The sequence below is a fragment of the Myotis lucifugus genome, unplaced genomic scaffold (genome assembly GCF_000147115.1).
Source record: "Myotis lucifugus unplaced genomic scaffold, Myoluc2.0 scaffold_8, whole genome shotgun sequence".
Taxonomy (NCBI): domain Eukaryota; kingdom Metazoa; phylum Chordata; class Mammalia; order Chiroptera; family Vespertilionidae; genus Myotis; species Myotis lucifugus.
Window position 1 is genome coordinate 8,838,891 of NW_005871056.1, and position 19,091 is coordinate 8,857,981.

A 19,091-nucleotide genomic window follows, 5' to 3' on the forward strand; every position below is an offset into this window, starting at 1 on the left:
GGCTAATCAGGAAAGAAACTCCCTCAAAAGGTAAACAGTGAGGAGAGTGTACATATGGTGGAAAACAAATGGGTCTTGGTACCATGTTGTGGAAATTATCTCACCTAGGTAGATAAAGGAGCAGGCTGAGCCCAGGTGGCACTGTTGAGTCCCCTCCTCCATGTCATGGCCCATTTGTGACAACTCTCTCCCTACACTCAACACTCTCAGAACTGTGTTGTCCCGCTGGCGTGTGGTGCCCTGTGTCTACGCTGCCCCCCACCATGGCCGTGACCGCCTGCCAGGGCTTGGGGTTTGTGGTTTCACTTCTTGGGGTTGGGGGCATCATTGCTGCCACCTGCATGGACCAGTGGAGCACCCAGGATTTGTACAACAACCCGGTGACAGCTGTATTCAACTACCAAGGGCTGTGGCGTTCCTGTGTCCGAGAGAGCTCTGGCTTCACTGAGTGCCGGGCCTACTTCACCATGCTGGGGCTGCCAGGTAAGGGCTGGTGGCTGGGAGGCTGGGAGGGGCCACTGGGCCTCTGCCTGAGGCACCATGGAGGGACTGCTGGGGAGGGAGGAGCAACAGCCCCCACCACCAGGGTAAGAACAAGACCACAGAAACCTTAGGGAGAGGAGCTTTCTGGCGCTGTCAGGGCTCCTGTTCCCCTCACTGGATGATGCCCAATTCTCCCCAAGGGGCACATTTTAAAAATAAGCTCTATGTGAGCAATGGCACTGAGTCTCAATCGCCCACAGTAACAGGACTCAGGGGGCCCAGACTTTAGCCCCAAGATTCTTCTTCCTGAATTGGGGACTGTGATTCTCTCTCCAGGCCCCCTTGTGCCTGGTCCCAGCTTCTAGGGAGATCACTTTGTAAGTCATGTAAATGTCTAACCACTATGCTGTATTCCTGGAACTAATATAATGTTGAAGGTCAACTATAATTGGGGGAAAAAATTAAAAACAAAATAAATTTTAAATGGAATAGACGATGTTTAGATAAATAATATCACTTCTGGGTAATGGACTACTAATAAGCTCCTATTAAAATAGTATTTTACTCATACCAAACTAAACATTTAGCATTAAATATAATAAATGGTGTTCACAAAGCTTTGGTTGTACATGTATGCAATTAAGTGAAAAGAGAAAAACATCAAATGGTATGATTTTTTAATCAGGTAAAAATTATATACAGAGAATGGATAAAAAGGAAGTATTAGAAATTTTGTCTAGGATTTAAAATTATGAGTGATTTGTTAAAATTATCACTACTTACAAATTTTCTATTATGAGCACCAAAAGGTGGAATCAGAAATTAGGGATATTCAGGGTGGTACAAAAGTAGGTATACCGTTGTGAGTTTGTGCAACACAGAGTTTATTCAAATAGTATTATTTTTATTAATTAATTATTACATTGTTTAATGAAGAACTATAAACCTAACTTTGCCCCACCCTGTACAATGTGATAATATATTTTTAAATTAATAGGTGTATTGATTATTTTTATTACTAGCTTACTAATTTTACTCCTCCCATATTTTATTTTATATTTCCATTAGACCACCATTTTTGCTTAACTACCATGCATGATTTATATTTATATTCCTAAAAAATGGTAAAGCAAAGGTGAGGGAAGTTTATTCTCCATTATCGGTAAAATAATATAAGCTCCTGGAAATTTATAACTTGAAATGGCTCTGCCAGAACCATATTTAACCCTGAATATAGGGATGATTTTCCCTTAGAAGTCAGCAAAACATGTGCTCCATTTTTAAAATGATTAAATGAAGTAGTACCGACATTATTACATTATTGTTAAACAGAATCAGACCACGAATTATCATTACATATTATTATAATCAAACCATGAATTATCAGTATTGTTAGATCTACATTTAATTTTTTTTAAAAAAAAACACCTATTGCCATGAATGGGGAAGCCAGCTTTTTCCCTGCGGACCTTATTCACTCTTTGGAAATGGCAGCTAGGACAGTGGTCATCTCACTTCAAAGCACAGAAACTCCAGGAAATGAAAAATCCCATCTTCCAGATGTTGTAGAACATAGTCAATGTTTATTTCACATAAAAAAGCATGTAGACTTACAATTTCTCTCTACTCATTCAGTATTCTGCCTACGTAGGGGTGGCTTTAGTTTATTCTTTTTTTTTCTTTTTTTTTTAATATATTTTATTGATTTTTTACAGAGAGGAAGGGAGAGGGATAGAGAGTTAGAAACATCGATGAGAGAGAAACATCGATCAGCTGCCTCCTGCACACCCCCTACTGGGGATGTGCCCGCAACCAAGGTACATGCCCTTGATCAGAATCGAACCTGGGACCCTTGAGTCCGCAGGCCAACGCTCCATCCACTGAGCCAAACCGGTTAGGGCTAGTTTATTCTTTAAAATTAACCTTTCCTTCATCCAAAAAATAAGTTACTGTCACCATCTCAAACAAGAAAGAAAGTTCGATTCATTAGACCTAAATAATATTTCCCTGTCTTGAAATTTTGCATAAAAACATTTGCATAGGGAAATGGGAGTGAGAATAGATAACTTGTAATAACCTATTTTTTAATTTTTCCATTATCAGCTTATTATTTTAGTGATATTATAGTCAATGTGTTGGGGGTTGTTAGACAAAAGTCATAAAATGAACAACTTAAAACCAAACTCTTATAGTTCTCTTTATGAGTAAAAAGCCTGTGTCTTGGTTGAAATAAGTAAAATGGACTTTGCCCACAGAAACAGTGACAGAATCATCCCTGAATTACTCCAACATTTTCCAAACGAATTGGTCAATCCCTGCCCACCAGCAGAGACCATAGTCACTTTTGCTAGTTGTCCCCTCCCTACCTTTTAGACTTGGCCTTGTAGCTCAGTTCAGGGGGTACAGAGACAACAACACTATTTATCACCTTAAGTCAGTGGTTCTCAACCTTCCTAATGCCGCGACCCTTTAATACAGTTCCTCATGTTGTGGTGACCCCCAAACATAAAATTATTTTCGTTGCTACTTCACAACTGTAATTTTGCTACTGTTATGAATCGTAATGTAAATATCTGATATGTAGGGTGTATTTTCATTGTTTGCGACCCACAGGTTGGTCATATATGACTCTTGCTTACTCTCTTTTTGGGGGATTTCTGGCTCATACTTCATTATCTACTAACCCTGTTCACAGAACCTAAAGCAAGGTGTGTGGTTGAGGGAAGTGTTGCCTCCATTCAAATTAGGAAGGAGACCTTTCATATTTGCTTTCTGTGTTTGCTGGGAATAAAGTCCTGAGAGCAGTGGTTGGGTGCACCCAAGATAACATTGAAATGTCCAGTTGCTCAGCCTTGTTTCCTGGAGAACCTGTCCAGGTTAGAGGTGTGTGTGTATGTGTGTGTGTGTGTGTGTGTGTGTGTGTGTGTGTGTGTGTGTTTCAGGGTCTTGAAATATAGATTTAGAGAAATTCTAATTAAAATGTATCTAAATTCAGAGGCAAAATGCTCAGCTCAATTAATTCTAAGGAAAAAAAAAAGTGTAGACAAAATGCAATGGCTGATCTCTGGCCAAGTCTCTCTTTTGCGTGATTATATAATTCCTGATACTTGTATCAATTGCAGTGAAAATGTTTCTGCAAAATGTAGAAGATTGTATGTAAAATGTGAAAGGGCTTTGGAGTGTCCTAGTTTAGTCTCCATGTTACAGATGAAGACACTGTGACCTGCAGAAGCTCAGCAGTTTGCCCCAAATCACCCAGCACAGCATGCGTTAGTGATAGTGTCAGGAGCAGATCCTAGGCCTCTCAGTAACCCATCAGGGTCCAGCCAGCCCGAGTCCCTCCTCTGGCCTTTGTGGAAGCTTCTGTGACTGCCACGTGGTCTTCATGTGCTCCTTGTGGCATGAGCGAAAGGGTGAGGTGGGGGTCAATAGGATGCCTCATGTCTTTTCATCCCAATTCCTCTAGGATTTGGCTTCCTGTTCTCAAAAGTGGAGACAACTTAGTCTGACCCTAGTTCTCTATATGGAAATAGAGAAAGAGCACCAGAGAGGACGTTGAGCAGGGAGCTCCACGTTTGCTGACTTAAAGCATCTGTGGTTCACTAGGACAAGTTCCTAGAACTATTTGTACCTCACTTGACTCACTCCCTGCCCCCCAAAAAATATATGGGGGAAATAGTAACACTGCCCTGCTCATTGCTGTAAGATTAAAATGAAAAGATATAAAGGAAAAGTGGTTTAGGAGTTGTGAGGAGAAAATCTGAAAGTCTGGTTTAAGATGGAGATTCCTGGGCCATTTTTCAAAAGTGAGGTCAGCTAGGTGGTTTCCGGAGATGAGCAAGGCCCAAAGGAAGGGCTTGTGGGGGTTCTCAGCGGTGGACACATCAGCTTTCTCCCCAGAGGGTGGCGTGCTGGGGGCAGAGCCAGAACCAGGAATGGGGCACGGCCTTGGGGGAGGGTGTCCACTCAGCCCGCCCTGCTCTCAAACCAGCTGGGCCCGCGCAGATCAGCAGGACAAGTGCCTCTTGGGGCCGCTTCCCTAACAAATGAGAAAATAATGCCCTTGAACCAAGAGTGAAACTGAACTATCTAAGGAAAACACTGTGAGCAAACACCAAGAGCTGAGGGAAACCATCTGATTAGAGCGGCTCCCCGCCAGAGCACGGTAGGCGCACACCTTGCACCGGAGGCAGGCGGCGGCTGGTCCCAAGGCGAAGGCCAGAGTTCCAGAGGCCCAAAGCCATGTCCACCACCACGTGCCAAGTGGTGGGCTTCCTCCTGTCCATCCTGGGCCTGGCGGGCTGCATCACCGCCACGGGGATGGACATGTGGAGCACCCAGGACCTGTACGACAGCCCGGTCACCTCCGTGTTCCAGTACGAAGGGCTCTGGCGGAGCTGTGTGAGGCAGAGCTCAGGGTTCACCGAGTGCCGGCCCTTCTTCACCATCTTGGGCCTTCCAGGTAGGCGCTGGGCAGGACCCCCGGGGCCCCACCAGGTGAGGGCAGGAAGGGGCTGTGAGCTCCCACTGCAGCCAGGAGAAACCTGGGAACAGGTTTGGCTAAGAAGAGAATGTGTGACCAGGAGAAGCTGGCCCCAAGTCAAAGAGGGCGATATCATAGGGGAGAAAAATCAGAGAATTCATACTCGTCAAAGGAACTGGTAGTGAGGGAGCAGGTCACGAAAAGGATGGGTGTGATGTAAGGGCATGCGCATGACACCAGAACAGACTAGGGTTCCTCAAGGAGGAAATGAACTGTGTGCATGTATGTGCCTGTGACTTGCTCCTGCCTGCACATACATAGGAATAAGAAAGTAGGATGGTGACTATATTCTTACAGCCAAAAAGTTGAGTTAATTTTATTTCATTTTTTATTGAATTTTTCTTTGAAAAGTTGGGTCTCTGTAGGCGCTAACTATATAGATAGATAGCCATTAAATTATAGTCTTTTTCTGCATTTATGCTGAGAAGTTCTGGTATGCACTCCTAAAAAACAATGTATGACAGAATATAACTATATAACTGTGTACTGTAGCTTTGCCAAGCTGACACATTAAGAATAACTATCACAGGCATCAGGCATGTGTTAGGACAGTGAACAATGGATGAACGCATACTTCACTGAATGAAACCCAAAAAAGGCTCAATGTCCTGAGCTTCCCTCCTAACCCCATTCTGATCTCAACTCTCCTCCTGTTTTGATGTTCTGGCCCACTTACTTTGGTTCTTATTTGCTCTACCTTCTCCTTATCCTACTGGATCAGGAGTAAGTGGCAAGTAAGTTGAACTGGAGGACAGACTTCACCATTCCTTGAATGCCTGCAGCATTCAAAGTTTATGTCCCGTAATTTTTCACTTGATTCTCATTTTTATGGCTTGGTTTCTATGGTTTAACTTGCCTCTCCATTTGGAGTATAGATTTCTTGTAGAGTAGATAATACTCCAAATTTTCTCCATCAGGGTTCAGGTTTAAATTCAGAAAATACATTCAGAAATTTAGAGGTATACAGGATGAAGAAACTGGCAAAAATTATTCACTCACTCTTCAATGATTTGAAATGAATCATTTATTCTAAATGATTAACTCATTCATTCATCTATTTTAGTCCACCCATCCATCCATCCATAAAAAATATATAATTATAGAACTATAATTATATTATAATAATGTCAGAATTTAAATATAATTATAAAAGTGACATTCTTTCACCCCTGAAGATGAACTAAATACACATCATAGGATATTATGGGAGCTCTACTTGTGTTTAAAAAAAAAAAAAGGAGAAGAAGAAGAAAGAAAAGAGAAAATAAAAGGTCAGGCTAAATGGCTCTGAGGAGTGTCCGGAATATGAGTTTGGTGAGGAAAGGAAAATGGTGTTGGGTTCTGCCTCTGAAACAAACACCTTGTGAATAGATAGATGGAAATAAATGTGCATGAAACTGTTAAGAACCTGCGAAGCCCTTGAAATTGAATTGATAAAAGCAATTTAACTAATTCATCTTTATTTTTGGAAAGAAATAGAAGATGGGTGGCAGAGTAGAAGAATTGGGTTATTTATTCCATTTTTGGAAGCTACTTGTATTGCAGGATCAACAGACCACAGACTACATGGAAGACCTGCTTAGGGAAGCAGGGGAGGGTGAACCTGGCCAGAGGGAAGAGAGGAACCCTATGAAGGAGAGACATGCTGTAGTGTGAGGGGAGAGGTCAGAAGGGACTTGCAAGACCATGGATTGTTGAACTGTTAAATGAAGAAAAATGACTGACCTCATATTCAAAATTAAGGCATGACATCCCATGACTTTATGCTTCATAACCTCTTCACGGAACCTCACCACATTATCAACCTCTTGCTCTTTCTTTATCTTTCCATATGTGGAGCTCCCAAATATTTCCACTCTTCTAATTGGCCAAACCTGTGGTCGGCAAACTGTGGCTCGCGAGCCACATGCGGCTCTTTGGCCCCTTGAGTGTGGCTCTTCCTAAGCCTTAGGAGTACCCTAATTAAGTTCATAACAATGTACCTACCTATATAGTTTAAGTTTAAAAAAATTGGCTCTCAAAAGAAATTTCAATCGTTGTACTGTTGATATTTGGCTCTGGTGACTAATGAGTTTGCCAACCACTGGCCAAACCCATTTGTCTTTCCGGTTTTACTAAGAGAAACTCTGCTCCTCTCCCCCTTGACATTTCTACCCTCTGTGGAACAAGATCCCCTCTCTCTCTCCTGTTCAAGGCCGGCCTCTCCACCAGAGCTCTGTAGGCCCCACACCATCCCATCTGGTCATCCAGCTGATCAGTCCCTCTCCTTCTTGCCTCTTTCATCTCTCCTCCTGACATGCTTATATCCTCCTTTCCTGGAAATCTTCTCTTGATTCTGGTCATTGTCAAGTTCTGTCTCTCCCTGTCCATTAACAATACTTTGGGCTTGGTCCTGGATACCATTGTTCCCACTGCCCAAATGCCCCACCACCACCACCACCCCAAATGCCATCTCCACAAATCTTCCCATATTCGAGGTCCAACTCAAATACCACCTCTTCCCTGAAGCTTCTTCACATCCTCATATTGACTGGGATCCCACAAACCTTTGTACCAAGCCCAGAGCACTCTGATAGCAATGAGCATATTCTGCCCTCATGACTCTGCTCACAAATCCAAAAGCTGAGAAACCAAGGCAGCCATCGAAAAGGTGTACCCCAGCCCTGCCCATCTGGGTCAGGGGAACAGGATTCCACCAAAAGCCAGGAAAGACATTTCGTGGGACTGAATTGGCAGAAAAGAAGATGGTTTAAATCTTTGATAAAATCTAAAGCAAAAATCCTTAAGGTAAAAAACTATGAAACTGCTCTTAGGATCCTTTCTACAGGAGCTGCCTTGTTTGCTTCTTCTTACAATTGGCTGTTTCACATAAAGTCTAATGTTCATCATCATGTAAAACCAGCTTGTCTTCCCCCATGTATGGCAGAAGAAACTGGCGCTAGGAGGTGAACTGATTATAAGTTGGTTGTAAAGCTGAAATGAGATCTGCAGGAGCCTCCTAGCTTTTGGTCAAGCTGCATTTCCTTTCTTAAAAAAAAAAAAAGATGTGTTAGCCTTTTTAAATATGTGGTCAAACATCTAAATGTGTAGACACTATTGTCCATGGAAGGAAATCCCACAGAGAACTGAGGGCACATCTACAAAGTCCAAGAGAACCTGTATCTTGGATATAAAAATGCTTGCCCTGATTTCTCATGATCAAAGTTATGTAGGAATCTGAATGCCTCCTCAGCTCGTGGTTGTGGAAGTTGCTGCTTGGATAGCAGGGCAGTCACCCACAAAGCTTCAAGCCCGAGCATGGGCTAGTCACTGGAGGGGCATCGTTTTGTGGTGGGGCCACCCATTATGAGAGTTATATAGTTGGACCCCATCTTAGAGGTGAAAAGAAAGGTCAATGAGGATGTTAGCCACCTACACTGACTCATCCATCAGCCACCTCCCCTGTTCATTGCCAGCTGATCCTGAGCCCATTTTCCCTGATCTTCCCTCATTCCTGGGTCCAGGCCTTTCTCTTCCTTTTTTTTTCTCTCTCAAATCTTCTTCCCCCATTGCCCTTTATACTCTCTCTCACCCATGGCTTTTTCAAATCCTCAACCATGTTTTGTCACCAGGAGAGAGGATTCAGGTTTGTACATAGTTCGTCCAAGCCAAAGCCATGAGGAGTTGGAGAGAGGTAACTTCTTTTTAAAGACGGGAAGGGAACTGATATTTACTGAACCTGGCTTAGTTCTATGCTGGTGCCAACTCGCATCTGATCCTCACAATACCTCTATGCAAAAGATATCTCTATCCCATTCCAGAGTTTAGGAAATTAGGTTTTAGTAAAGTTACATTACTTGCCTAACAACTTACCTGGCAGCACCCATTCTGTAGGATTTCCCGAGATACAAAAGACCTCCCTATTGGTTCCCTGGGATCTATGGAAAATCTAGGCCTTTCACCTTGTTCTGGGGGCCTTGCCTCTGAGGTCTCACCTCAGACTTCCCTCCTCCAGGCTCCCCTCCTCTACCAGCCCTATCAAAGGCCCCAGGCCGGGGCCTTTGGCTCCTGGTGACTTGCTGTGTCATCAGCCCCACCCTCACCCTTAGCCAGCTCAGTGATGTCAGCCACTCAGTTCCTCTCAACTCCCCACTCTGAGCACCTCCTCCTGAACTCCCTTGAGGTCAATTTTCCCAAGTTAAACAATTGAAATTTTGTTAATAAACAACTAAATGAAAATCTCTAGGGGTAGGGCCAAAACATTAATACTTCTTTAAAAGTTTCCCCAGGAGATGCTAAGGTGCAGCCCAGGTTGGGAACCACACCTGAAGGCACCTGGCTTATCAGTTCATTTTAGGGGAATAAGAAATTTTGCAACAGGGAGATAGCAGGGCAGTCACCCATAAAGTTCCCATTTTTCTGTTTGCTTCTATCCACCCTGAATTCTGCCCACCCTTCATGTCTGATAATGCCTCATTGTTCATTGAAAAGAATTCTATAGTCACACCTTTGGTGTGAGGAATCAATCTATAGAACCCGTTGACTCACCTGTTATCGGCTGATAAGCCTATGCCTCTTGCTCAGAATCTATAATAATAAAAGCATAATATGCTAATTAGACCAGACATCCCTGTGAGTGCCTTCCTGACAACCTTCCAGACGAAGCCGGGGCTGCAAGGCCCGAGGCAAGCTGCCACGACTGCAAGGGCCAAACCCCTTGCACGAATTTCGTGCATTGGGCCTCTAGTATCAAATAAGAGACAGAGTGGCTAAAAGAGAAACCTACCTCCTTTAGGAGCAGTTTCTCTTGTTGTCTGTCTATGGAAAAGGATTAGAATCCCAGTTGGTAAAATCTTCTAACTAGAAAGGAAGTTCTGGTCACAACCATGTATCACCATGGTTATTATTAGACATAGGGGAATTGTAGCAGTGAGCGATGGAGAACATTTCCTCCTACTTCCTGGCATCTGCTTCCATCACAGTGTCCACTCTCAGAAGAACCTCCCAAGGGATCTCCAAAGCATGGAAGACTTTGGTCCTTCCATCCAGACTGAATTGTGGTTCTGACAATGGCCCCACAAGATATAACACAAAGTCGTGTCTTTTCCAACTGCAGGCTAAAAGAAAGGTGTAGGAGTAAGCTAAAAAGAGATTCCAGATATAAAAAGGAGCTTAAGATCTGGGTGGACCCCTGGTTCAAAGCAGGTTCTAGTGTTCATCAGAAATCCAAAGGTCAAGAAAGAGCAGGAAAGCCGAAACCGGTTTGGCTCAGTGGATAGAGCGTCGGCCTGCGGACTGAAGGGTCCCAGGTTCGATTCCGGTCAAGGGCATGTATCTGGGTTGCGGGCACATCCCCAGTGGGAGATGTGCAGGAGGCAGCTGGTCGATGTTTCTCTCTCATCGATGTTTCTGACTCTCTATCTCTCTCCCTTCCTCTCTGTAAAAAATCAATAAAATATATTTTTTAAAAAAAAAAAAAGAAAGAGCAGGAAAGAAATGAGGACTTGTCATGCAAACCTGACCCCAGCAGAGGCAAGAGGGCATCTGAAAGCCTAAGGCAAAGGCTGACTGGGACAATCTGGCCACAGCTCCAGTACCTAGGGGCTCCTATGGCACACCAGCAGCAACTCTTCACATCAGCAAGCCCACAGTGATTCCACCTCCCACCTGCCAGCATAGCCCTCCCTTCTCATCCAACAGTGTCAGGGAAGGTCACGTACCTCAGCCATAGCCACAGCACACATGTGATTATGTTTTCAGGAACAAATATTAGAATCACTCAATCAAAAGAGATTCGATGACCCTATCCTTTCCAAGAGTGTGGGATAAGAGTAAGTTTTAATAGAATGAGAAAAAGACATCTTTTATACTATTTGGTTAATTATTGTTTGGTGGGTTAGCTAGTTGGATGCTTGATTGGTTGAGCATATGAATGTGTTGTTTGACTATGGGAGTACACCAACATGTGCTAGAAAGATGGAAATGAATACACTAGTAGGTGACACATGCTTGCATTTGCCAATAAGGAAATGAACAGGATGTTTGTTGCCAAAATCCTATGGGGCCAGCAAGGCCATCAGGCAAGGCTTGGGAGGTCACAGGTGACACACTAGAGCCCTCCTGTCTTAGGAATGGATTCAAGGGCTACTCCAAGGCTCTCATGAGTTCTCTTTGCCTTAGTGGGGTTACCATGGCTCTAGCATAAGAATTCAGCTGCAGGTCCAAGATGACACTGTGATCAATTCTCCCAGGAATGAATGGTCAGATCACAGATGATTGATCCATACCATAAACCAAAACATCTACTTTGAAACTATAGTTGCTAATAGGACCAAGACTGATCATGGCTGCTTGTAGAATCCTCTTCCCAGGAGAGAAGCAAAGTTAAAATCAGAAGTTTTTTTTATAGAGAAGAGAGTCAGAAGCTAATAAATGGAGGTCAGCCCAGCCAGGTATGGCTCAGGGTTGAGCATCCACCCAGGAACCAAGAGGTCACCAGGTTGATTTCCAGTCAGGTCATATGTCCAGGTTGCAGACTTGATCCCCAGTAGGGGGCATACAGGAGGCAACCAATCAGTGATTCTCTCTCATCATTAATGTTTTTACCTCTCCTCCCTTCCTCTCTGAAATAAATAAAAATACATTTTTTAAAATAAAATAATAATAATAATAAATGGAGGTCAGTGGCACAGAACTAGAGTAGCTGGATACCATTGTCTCTACACAGGGAAATACCTGGTGGAAAAGGGCCTCCATTCCTCAGATACTGCATAAGGCTCTTTAATGAATTCCCCATGATCTCCCTATCCTTTTTCAATATATTTCATTCATTGCTATGACAACTAGAGTAGGATGGAGCTTTCTGCTTTGCTCCACACAGTTCTTTAGTCCTGCTCTACTAGAACTCTCCAAGCTAGGAGCCTTTCTGTCTGGAAGACATCAAGCCTTCCTTTTGTAAGATTCATTATGCTTGCAATGGACATGTTTACTGACTGTCTTTCCCCACTTTGGTAGAACCTCCATGAGAGCAAAGACCATGTCTGTCCTGTTCATTGCTGCCATCTTGTGCCTAGTCATGGGGCTCAGTAGAAAACTGTTGAGATTAATCACTGCACTTTAAGGACATCCTAGAAATCATTGAAGGTTTCTAGGGTGTCCTTAAAAGGAAGGTCACTGCAGGAGAGTCCCAGCAGGACTTACAACTTCCACTGATCCTGAAAAGGAAACTGCTGGTAAAGTGTGGTCATGTTGAAAGGCCTGAGATTGATATAGTACCTTTTTATAAGTACCTAAAACTTACAGTTCACCAGGGCCTTAGTGGCCCCCTTGGAAGGAGGCAAAAATACAGTGCCCTTGTTATATCACTTAGTGACCTTACTTCATTATATGCTATAAATGAATACTAGGTTTTCGTAAGGGGACACAACTATATGAAACATTGAGCCCTCATGGAAAGACTAGAGAAGACAGATGTTTGGGTTAGAAGTCAAAGCAACCCAGTTTTACTATAAGCTCTATCAATAATTTTTAATGCCACTTTAGTCACACCATTTCACTTTTCTGGTCTCCAGAATATCAAGCTTTAAAATAAGGACATGAAATAGATAAATTCCATGGGCCCTCCCAGCTCCAACTGTCCATAATTTTCTCATTCTACACGCATTTGCATGCATGTCCTTCATCAATCAGAGGATTGTAAGTGATGGTTTTGCATTTCCCACACTTCCACATCCCTTGACAATAACAAGGTTCACGTCATGGTTTATGGACTTGCTGTTCCTCAGAAACTCAGTGCTGGTTGGTTGTGGTTGCTGGGTTTTATCAATCATGTTGCGATGATCTTGTCTGTCTGCTTGTGTCTTGCCCCTTGACCCACAGCCATGCTGCAGGCGGTGCGAGCCCTGATGATCGTGGGCATCGTCCTGGGTGCCATTGGCCTCCTGGTGTCCATCTTTGCCCTGAAGTGCATCCGCATTGGCAGCATGGAGGACTCTGCCAAAGCGAACATGACACTGACCTCTGGAATCATGTTCATTATCTCAGGTAAACTAGGAGCCTGGGGTTCCTGCTGTCAGACGTGCTTCTGAGAATGTCAAAATCATTCTGGCAGAGGAAACACTGCTTCTTCCTGTTGAGCCATAGCTTGAGCACAATTCAGAGCTTTGCACACTAGGATTACAGCAGGGATGAGGAAACTTTTTTCTGCCAAGGGCCATTTGGATATTTATAATATCATTCACGGGCCATACAAAATTATCAACTTAAAAATTATGTTATTATGAAAAAAGCTCCTGGATTTATTGAATTTCGAGTCCCGTCTGCTGTTGCCTTGGCAGAGCCGGACCAAATTACATAGCTCTTGGGCCAGAGGTTCCCCACCTCTGTTTGGCAAAATTATAATGAGTGCTAATGTCCCTCTTAGCTGCCACCCCAGTCCCATTATAAGAGACTAGAGGCCCAGTGCACGAAAATCGTGCAGGGATGGGGGGTCCCTCAGCCCAGCCTGCACCCTCCCGCAGTCCAGGAGTCCTCGGGGGATTTCCAGGAGCCGTAGGACATCCTTAGTGCTGCCGTGGAGGCGGGAGAGGCTCCCACCACCGCCACTGCATTTGCCAGCTGTGAGCCCAGCTTCTGGCTGAGCAGCACTCCCCCGGTGGGAGTACACTGACCACCAGGGGGCAGCTCCTGCATTGAGCATCTGCCCCCTGGTGGTCAGTGCGCATCATAGTGACTGTTCAGTTGATTTGCATATTAGCCTTTTATTATATAGGATTCACAACCCTAAGGTAGTCATGTGACTCAACCCCAAAAGGCATTATTTTGGTAAGATTCTAGAAAATGATTTTAAGAGAAGAGTTCTTAACATTGTCAAAGAACCAGGCCCCAAATGCTTGTACTATTAACCATTGGTTCTAAAATACATGCAAAATCTCTTTCTGCACATATTCAAATCCTTCCATAATTAGAGAGATAAGAGAGTCCAAGCACCTAGCACAATGTCTAGGACATAGTGGGACTTCAATAGTCGATGCTTGGAATAACTGTTTGTTATAGGAATGGAATGTTCTGAAGCCTATTCCTCTACACTCATGTAAGTATACATTGCCTCAGAAACATTGTGGTCACTTTAAAGCTGATTCCAGAGCTTTCTTGTTCTTTATCTACAGGTCTTTGTGCAATCGCTGGAGTGTCCGTGTTTGCCAACATGCTGGTTACTAACTTCTGGATGTCCACAGCTAACATGTACTCCGGCATGGGTGGGATGGTGCAGACTGTTCAAACCAGGTAACCTCCTAACCTCAGGATTCCATGGTGAATATTGTTGTAGAAATCCAATTAAACACATATGCCTAATGTGACTGTCAGTGCCTGAAATAGCAAAAATTTATCAGAGGCAACCATGCCATATCATAAATCAACAATGATCTGTAAATTCATAACCTTCATTTCAGTGAAATATCCTTGGTGATATGACTTGAGGCTGATCTGACATTTGCATTGAAATACAGTGACAGTTCATGATATTTATCTAACACTCTTACACAGACCCCATTGTGGTGGCCATGAAAGAGGCACTATTAACCAAGGCATGTAAATGAGCATCAACCCGTATCTCTAGTCCATGATGGGAACCCGGCTAGGGACAGGTAAAAGATTGAATAGAACTGAGCAAGATTAGTGAGAAAAGTAATGTTTCCATCCTCTTTCAGCTTGACTCTTTCTCTTGTTCATGAATTCACTCATTTTACAAATGTATTGAGCACTTATTGTGGTCCAGGAGCTGTTCTGGGTGCTGGGGTAAAGACAAGTTCACAATTCTCATGGAGGTTATGGTGTAGCAAAAGAACATGAAACCCCACTATAAATTGGTATCTGAAGGAGAGCAGAACTTTCAAAAGATGAAAAAGCAATTCTAACATGTGTATTCATTTAGCAACTTCAAAGGGACATTTCTCATAGTAAGAAGCAGCAGCAAATCCCTGAAGGAGAAAGTCCTTGTTCTGAGAGAGCAATGCAAATGTTATAGCTAAGTGACCGGTCATCTCTGGAGTAAATACACTTGGTACTTCTTCAGCCACACCATTATGGGATACAGACAGGGTATAAGGACATGATAAAACCACTTACTCTCTGGCTTCCCTGGAACTCCTATCCCCATCCATGTCCTTGCTTTGCTTCAAGAAAGTGTAGCTGCCCTTATCTGCCTCCATGGTCCCCCAGGTTCTCTTGGTTACAAGAGCAACTCAGAAGTAAGTTGACCAACTCATTCTGGTTTGCCTGGGACTTTCCCAGTCTTAGCATAGAAAGTCCCATGTCCTAGAAAGCCCCTCTGTCACAGGCAAATCAGAAGAGCCCACCTTGCCCACAGTTTCTATGTGCCTAGAGTCACGTCCCTGCCCAGGGGGGCCACCTACCACCCACCTGACACCCAGCGCTAATGTGTGCCATCACCCTCTCACACCGTCTCCCAGAACAGTGATGGCGAACCTATGACACGCGTGTCAGAGGTGATACGCAAACTCATTTTTTTGGTTGATTTTTCTTTGTTAAATGGCATTTAAATATATAAAATAAATATCAAAAATATGTCTTTGTTTTACTATGGTTGCAAATATCAAAAAATTTCTATATGTGACACGGCACCAGAGTTAAGTTAGGGTTTTTCAAAATGCTGACACGCCGAGCTCAAAAGGTTCGCCATCACTGTCCTAGAACCTGACGGGCAACTTCAGTCCTGAAATTGAGATCAGAGGATTCCAATTGGCTTCCTGAACTTTTTCCTCCACGATGGGCAGCATTTTTTCTCTTTCTGTCTTTTCATCTTCTCTATACAGATAGCACAGCTACCAAGAAAAATCGTGGTAGTCAATCGATGGGGCTTTGGTTCCTGCCCTGCCCCCTCTCCCCTTCCTGACACTTGCAGAACCTAAACCCTGGACCAGAGCTACATACTGTCTGCCCTTGCCCTGTAGACAGCTTGCAAGGCGTTTTGTATTCGCCTAAACATCTCATTTTATAACCAACTTTTAAAAGTTAGAAGTGTCTCAGGTTGGGTTGCTCAGAAACAGATCCTGAGGATCCGTGTGTGAGTGACGTATTAAGGACAGAGAGACAGATTAGGGCGTGGGGCAAGCAGAACAGGGAAGGGTGGTCTCAGATGAAGGCTTGGACTCAGCCTGATCCTAGGGACCTGTGGGGTCTTTCATATTTCAGCACCAGCCAGCCTCTGTGCATGTGGGGAAAGTGACTCCAGTGGCTGAACCAAAGCCAGAACTCAAGGGAGAGTCACAGGGACCGGCAGGTAAAGGCAAAATAACACAGGAGCTGGGGGAGAGACACAGAAATGGATAAAGGGACAAAGGGGAACTGGGCAGAGCACCATCGTACCTGCGACACAGAGATTTTCTAATGCAAACACACTTACATCACATACACACACAGGTCTATTTTTTTCACCTTCTTATAAAAAAATCAGAGCTGGCAGCACTGGGCCCTCATTCGCAGAGGGCAACATCTCTGCGGCTGAGAGGCAGCTGCCCTTTTAACCGGGGCTCACATTCTCCAGGTTGCCACAGTCCCCACTACTCTCAAATGCCCCACTCTGAAATCATTTATCATCACGTTTATGGTTTTCCCCTCCACATAACAGAGTTAAGAAAGTGAAGTATTTCCTTACACCTAGCCCACTTTGCTCATTTAAGTTTCTTACCTGTCCCAGATAGGTATATACGGTTGCTAACCCTGATCAAGAGTGTCTAAGGTACCCTAGCCCAGTGGTCGGCAAACTCATTAGTCAGCAGAGCCAAATATCAACAGTACAACGATTGAAATTTCTTTTGAGAGCCAAATTTTTTAAACTTAAACTATATAGGTAGGTACATGGTTATTAACTTAATTAGGGTACTCCTCAGGCTTAGGAAGAGCCACACTCAAGGGGCCAAAGAGCTGCATGTGGCTCACGAGCCGCAGTTTGCCCACCACGGCCCTAGCCGGTTTGGCTCAGTGGATAGAGTGTTGCAGGCTCGATCCCGGGCCCCAGGTCAGGGAGAGCGCAAGTGCAGAGGCAACCAATTGATGTGTCTCTCCCACCTGGATGTTTCTCTTTCTCTGTCTTTCCCCCTCCCTTCTACTCTCTCTAAAAAAATCAATGGAAAAATATCCTCAGGTGAGGGTTAACAAAAAATTAATAATTAAAATGGGCAAATTAAAAAAAAAAGAGTGTCTAAGTTGAGGAAGGCGACCTCATTTCTCATGCACAGAGGATGATGTAGTTTATGATTAACAGTGAGGGCTAGGGAGGCAGAGTGACCCGCATTTGAATCCTGGAAATGCCATGTTCTTCCTGGGTCTTTGGAAAAGTTAATTAGCCTCTCAGAGCCTCAATTTCCTCATCTATAAGATGGTCACATCAATTTAGTTCTTTATGAAGACGGTACTCCTCCCTACACGGATGGTTGCCGGGATTACGTGAGATAGGTGAGATGAATGCTTCCTGGACCACAGTAAGAACTCAAGGGACCAAAATTCCTTCAGAAATTGAGACCGATTCTCTCAAACTTCTCTGGTTAAACTGTCCAGCCACTCCCCTTTGGCGACCTCAGTGATCTAAGCGGTCCAAGAATCCTGCAGCTGTATTGCTGGCTAGCTCAGTGCCGATGCTATGCTCCAGGGCACCTGTTTAGTTGGCTGTGACCCAAAGGCATGTGTGTTCAGGGGGCATGGGCAGGGATAGGTGTAGAATCCAAAGGGGAAACAGAGAGGACAGGCATGGCCAGATGCAGTGGGTGGAACCTGGGGAGTTGAGTCAATCACATTCATAGCCATCATCTCCCCACTCAGGTACACCTTTGGTTCGGCTCTGTTCGTGGGCTGGGTCGCTGGAGGCCTCACGCTAATTGGGGGAGTAATGATGTGCATCGCCTGCCGGGGCCTGGCACCGCATGAAACCACGTGAGTTTCCCCATCCCAAAGTAATCAGAGGTCTGATTGGGTCCATTTTAACATATAATTCCCAGCCAGAATGGTCAGTCCGGGCATATGGAATAACATTGTTGAGCATGAACCTTCTCTTTTATGGGGGATAGAAAAAACGGGAATAGGAATATTTCTACCTGAGCACATTTAGGTGCGATCCTATTTGAAGGGGGGAAACCATCCAGGAGTTCCCTCTGGCTCCAGTATTCTGTAACTCAATGACTCTCAGCTTGGAGCAATTTTGCCCCCAGGGGATGTTTGGCAACATCTGAAGACACTTTGATTGTTACAACTTTGGTGGGTGGGGGGATAGATGATACTGGCATCTAGTGGGGGGAGGCCAGGGATGTTGCTAAACATCCCACAATGCACAGGCAAGCCCCCACAGCAAAGAAGCATACAGCCCAAATGCCAATAGTACTGCTGTTGAGAAACCTTGCTGTAGCTCCATAAATGGGCCCGGAGTTGAAGACCTCGATCACAGTCTGGTCCTGCTGTTAACTGGGCCTGCGACTGCCAGCAAATCATTTGCCCTCTCTGGACCTCTGTTACCTCACCCATAAACTGCCCAGGTCTACGGGTTTCCTGGGACACTGGACTTTTGGGGCTAAAACTGACACATTCCAGGGTAAATGAGGTGGTCTGTCCTCCTACCAAATACATCTATGATCCTGGAATGTTTCTTTGTCTTTCAGTTACAGAGCCGTGTCTTATCACGCCTCGGGCCCCAATGTCGCCTATAAGACCGGAGGTATCAAGGCCAGCTCTGGCTTTGGGCCCACCACCAAAAACAAGAAGATATACGATGGGGGTGCTCGCACAGAGGACGAGGTACAATCTCATCCTTCCAAGTATGACTACGTGTAGCACTCCAAGACACCTGACATGGGCAGAAGAAAACCCCAATTAGAGCTCACCCAAAAAACAAGGACATTTTACCTTGATTCCTGATGGCTTTTGACTCCCTGCTGGAAGTTAGAAAAGCATTGATTTCACCTATGGGGAGACCAGATGGTCTTAGCCACATATCTATATCTCTAAATATTCCATCACAAAACAACGAGTTATCAGATATGAATTAGAGCCTATAGCTCACATTTTCCAATCCTCT

General features: G+C 44.3%; 1 protein-coding gene across 2 annotated transcripts; it reads left to right on the forward strand.

Moving 5' to 3' along the window:
• Positions 1-263: 263 nt before the first annotated feature.
• Positions 264-18,858, forward strand: CLDN18 (claudin 18). 2 transcript variants are annotated; one of them, XM_006083742.1, is made up of 5 exons: positions 264-483; positions 12,884-13,048; positions 14,173-14,290; positions 17,846-17,956; positions 18,676-18,847. In XM_006083742.1, exons 1-5 carry the CDS (start codon positions 264-266, stop codon positions 18,845-18,847), a joined length of 786 nt encoding a protein of 261 aa, XP_006083804.1. The 2 variants fall into 2 exon arrangements, with proteins under 2 accessions (XP_006083804.1, XP_006083803.1); XM_006083741.1 differs by lacking the exon at positions 264-483 and adding an exon at positions 4,725-4,945 and having other exon boundaries at positions 18,676-18,858.
• The last annotated feature ends 233 nt before the right edge of the window (positions 18,859-19,091 follow it).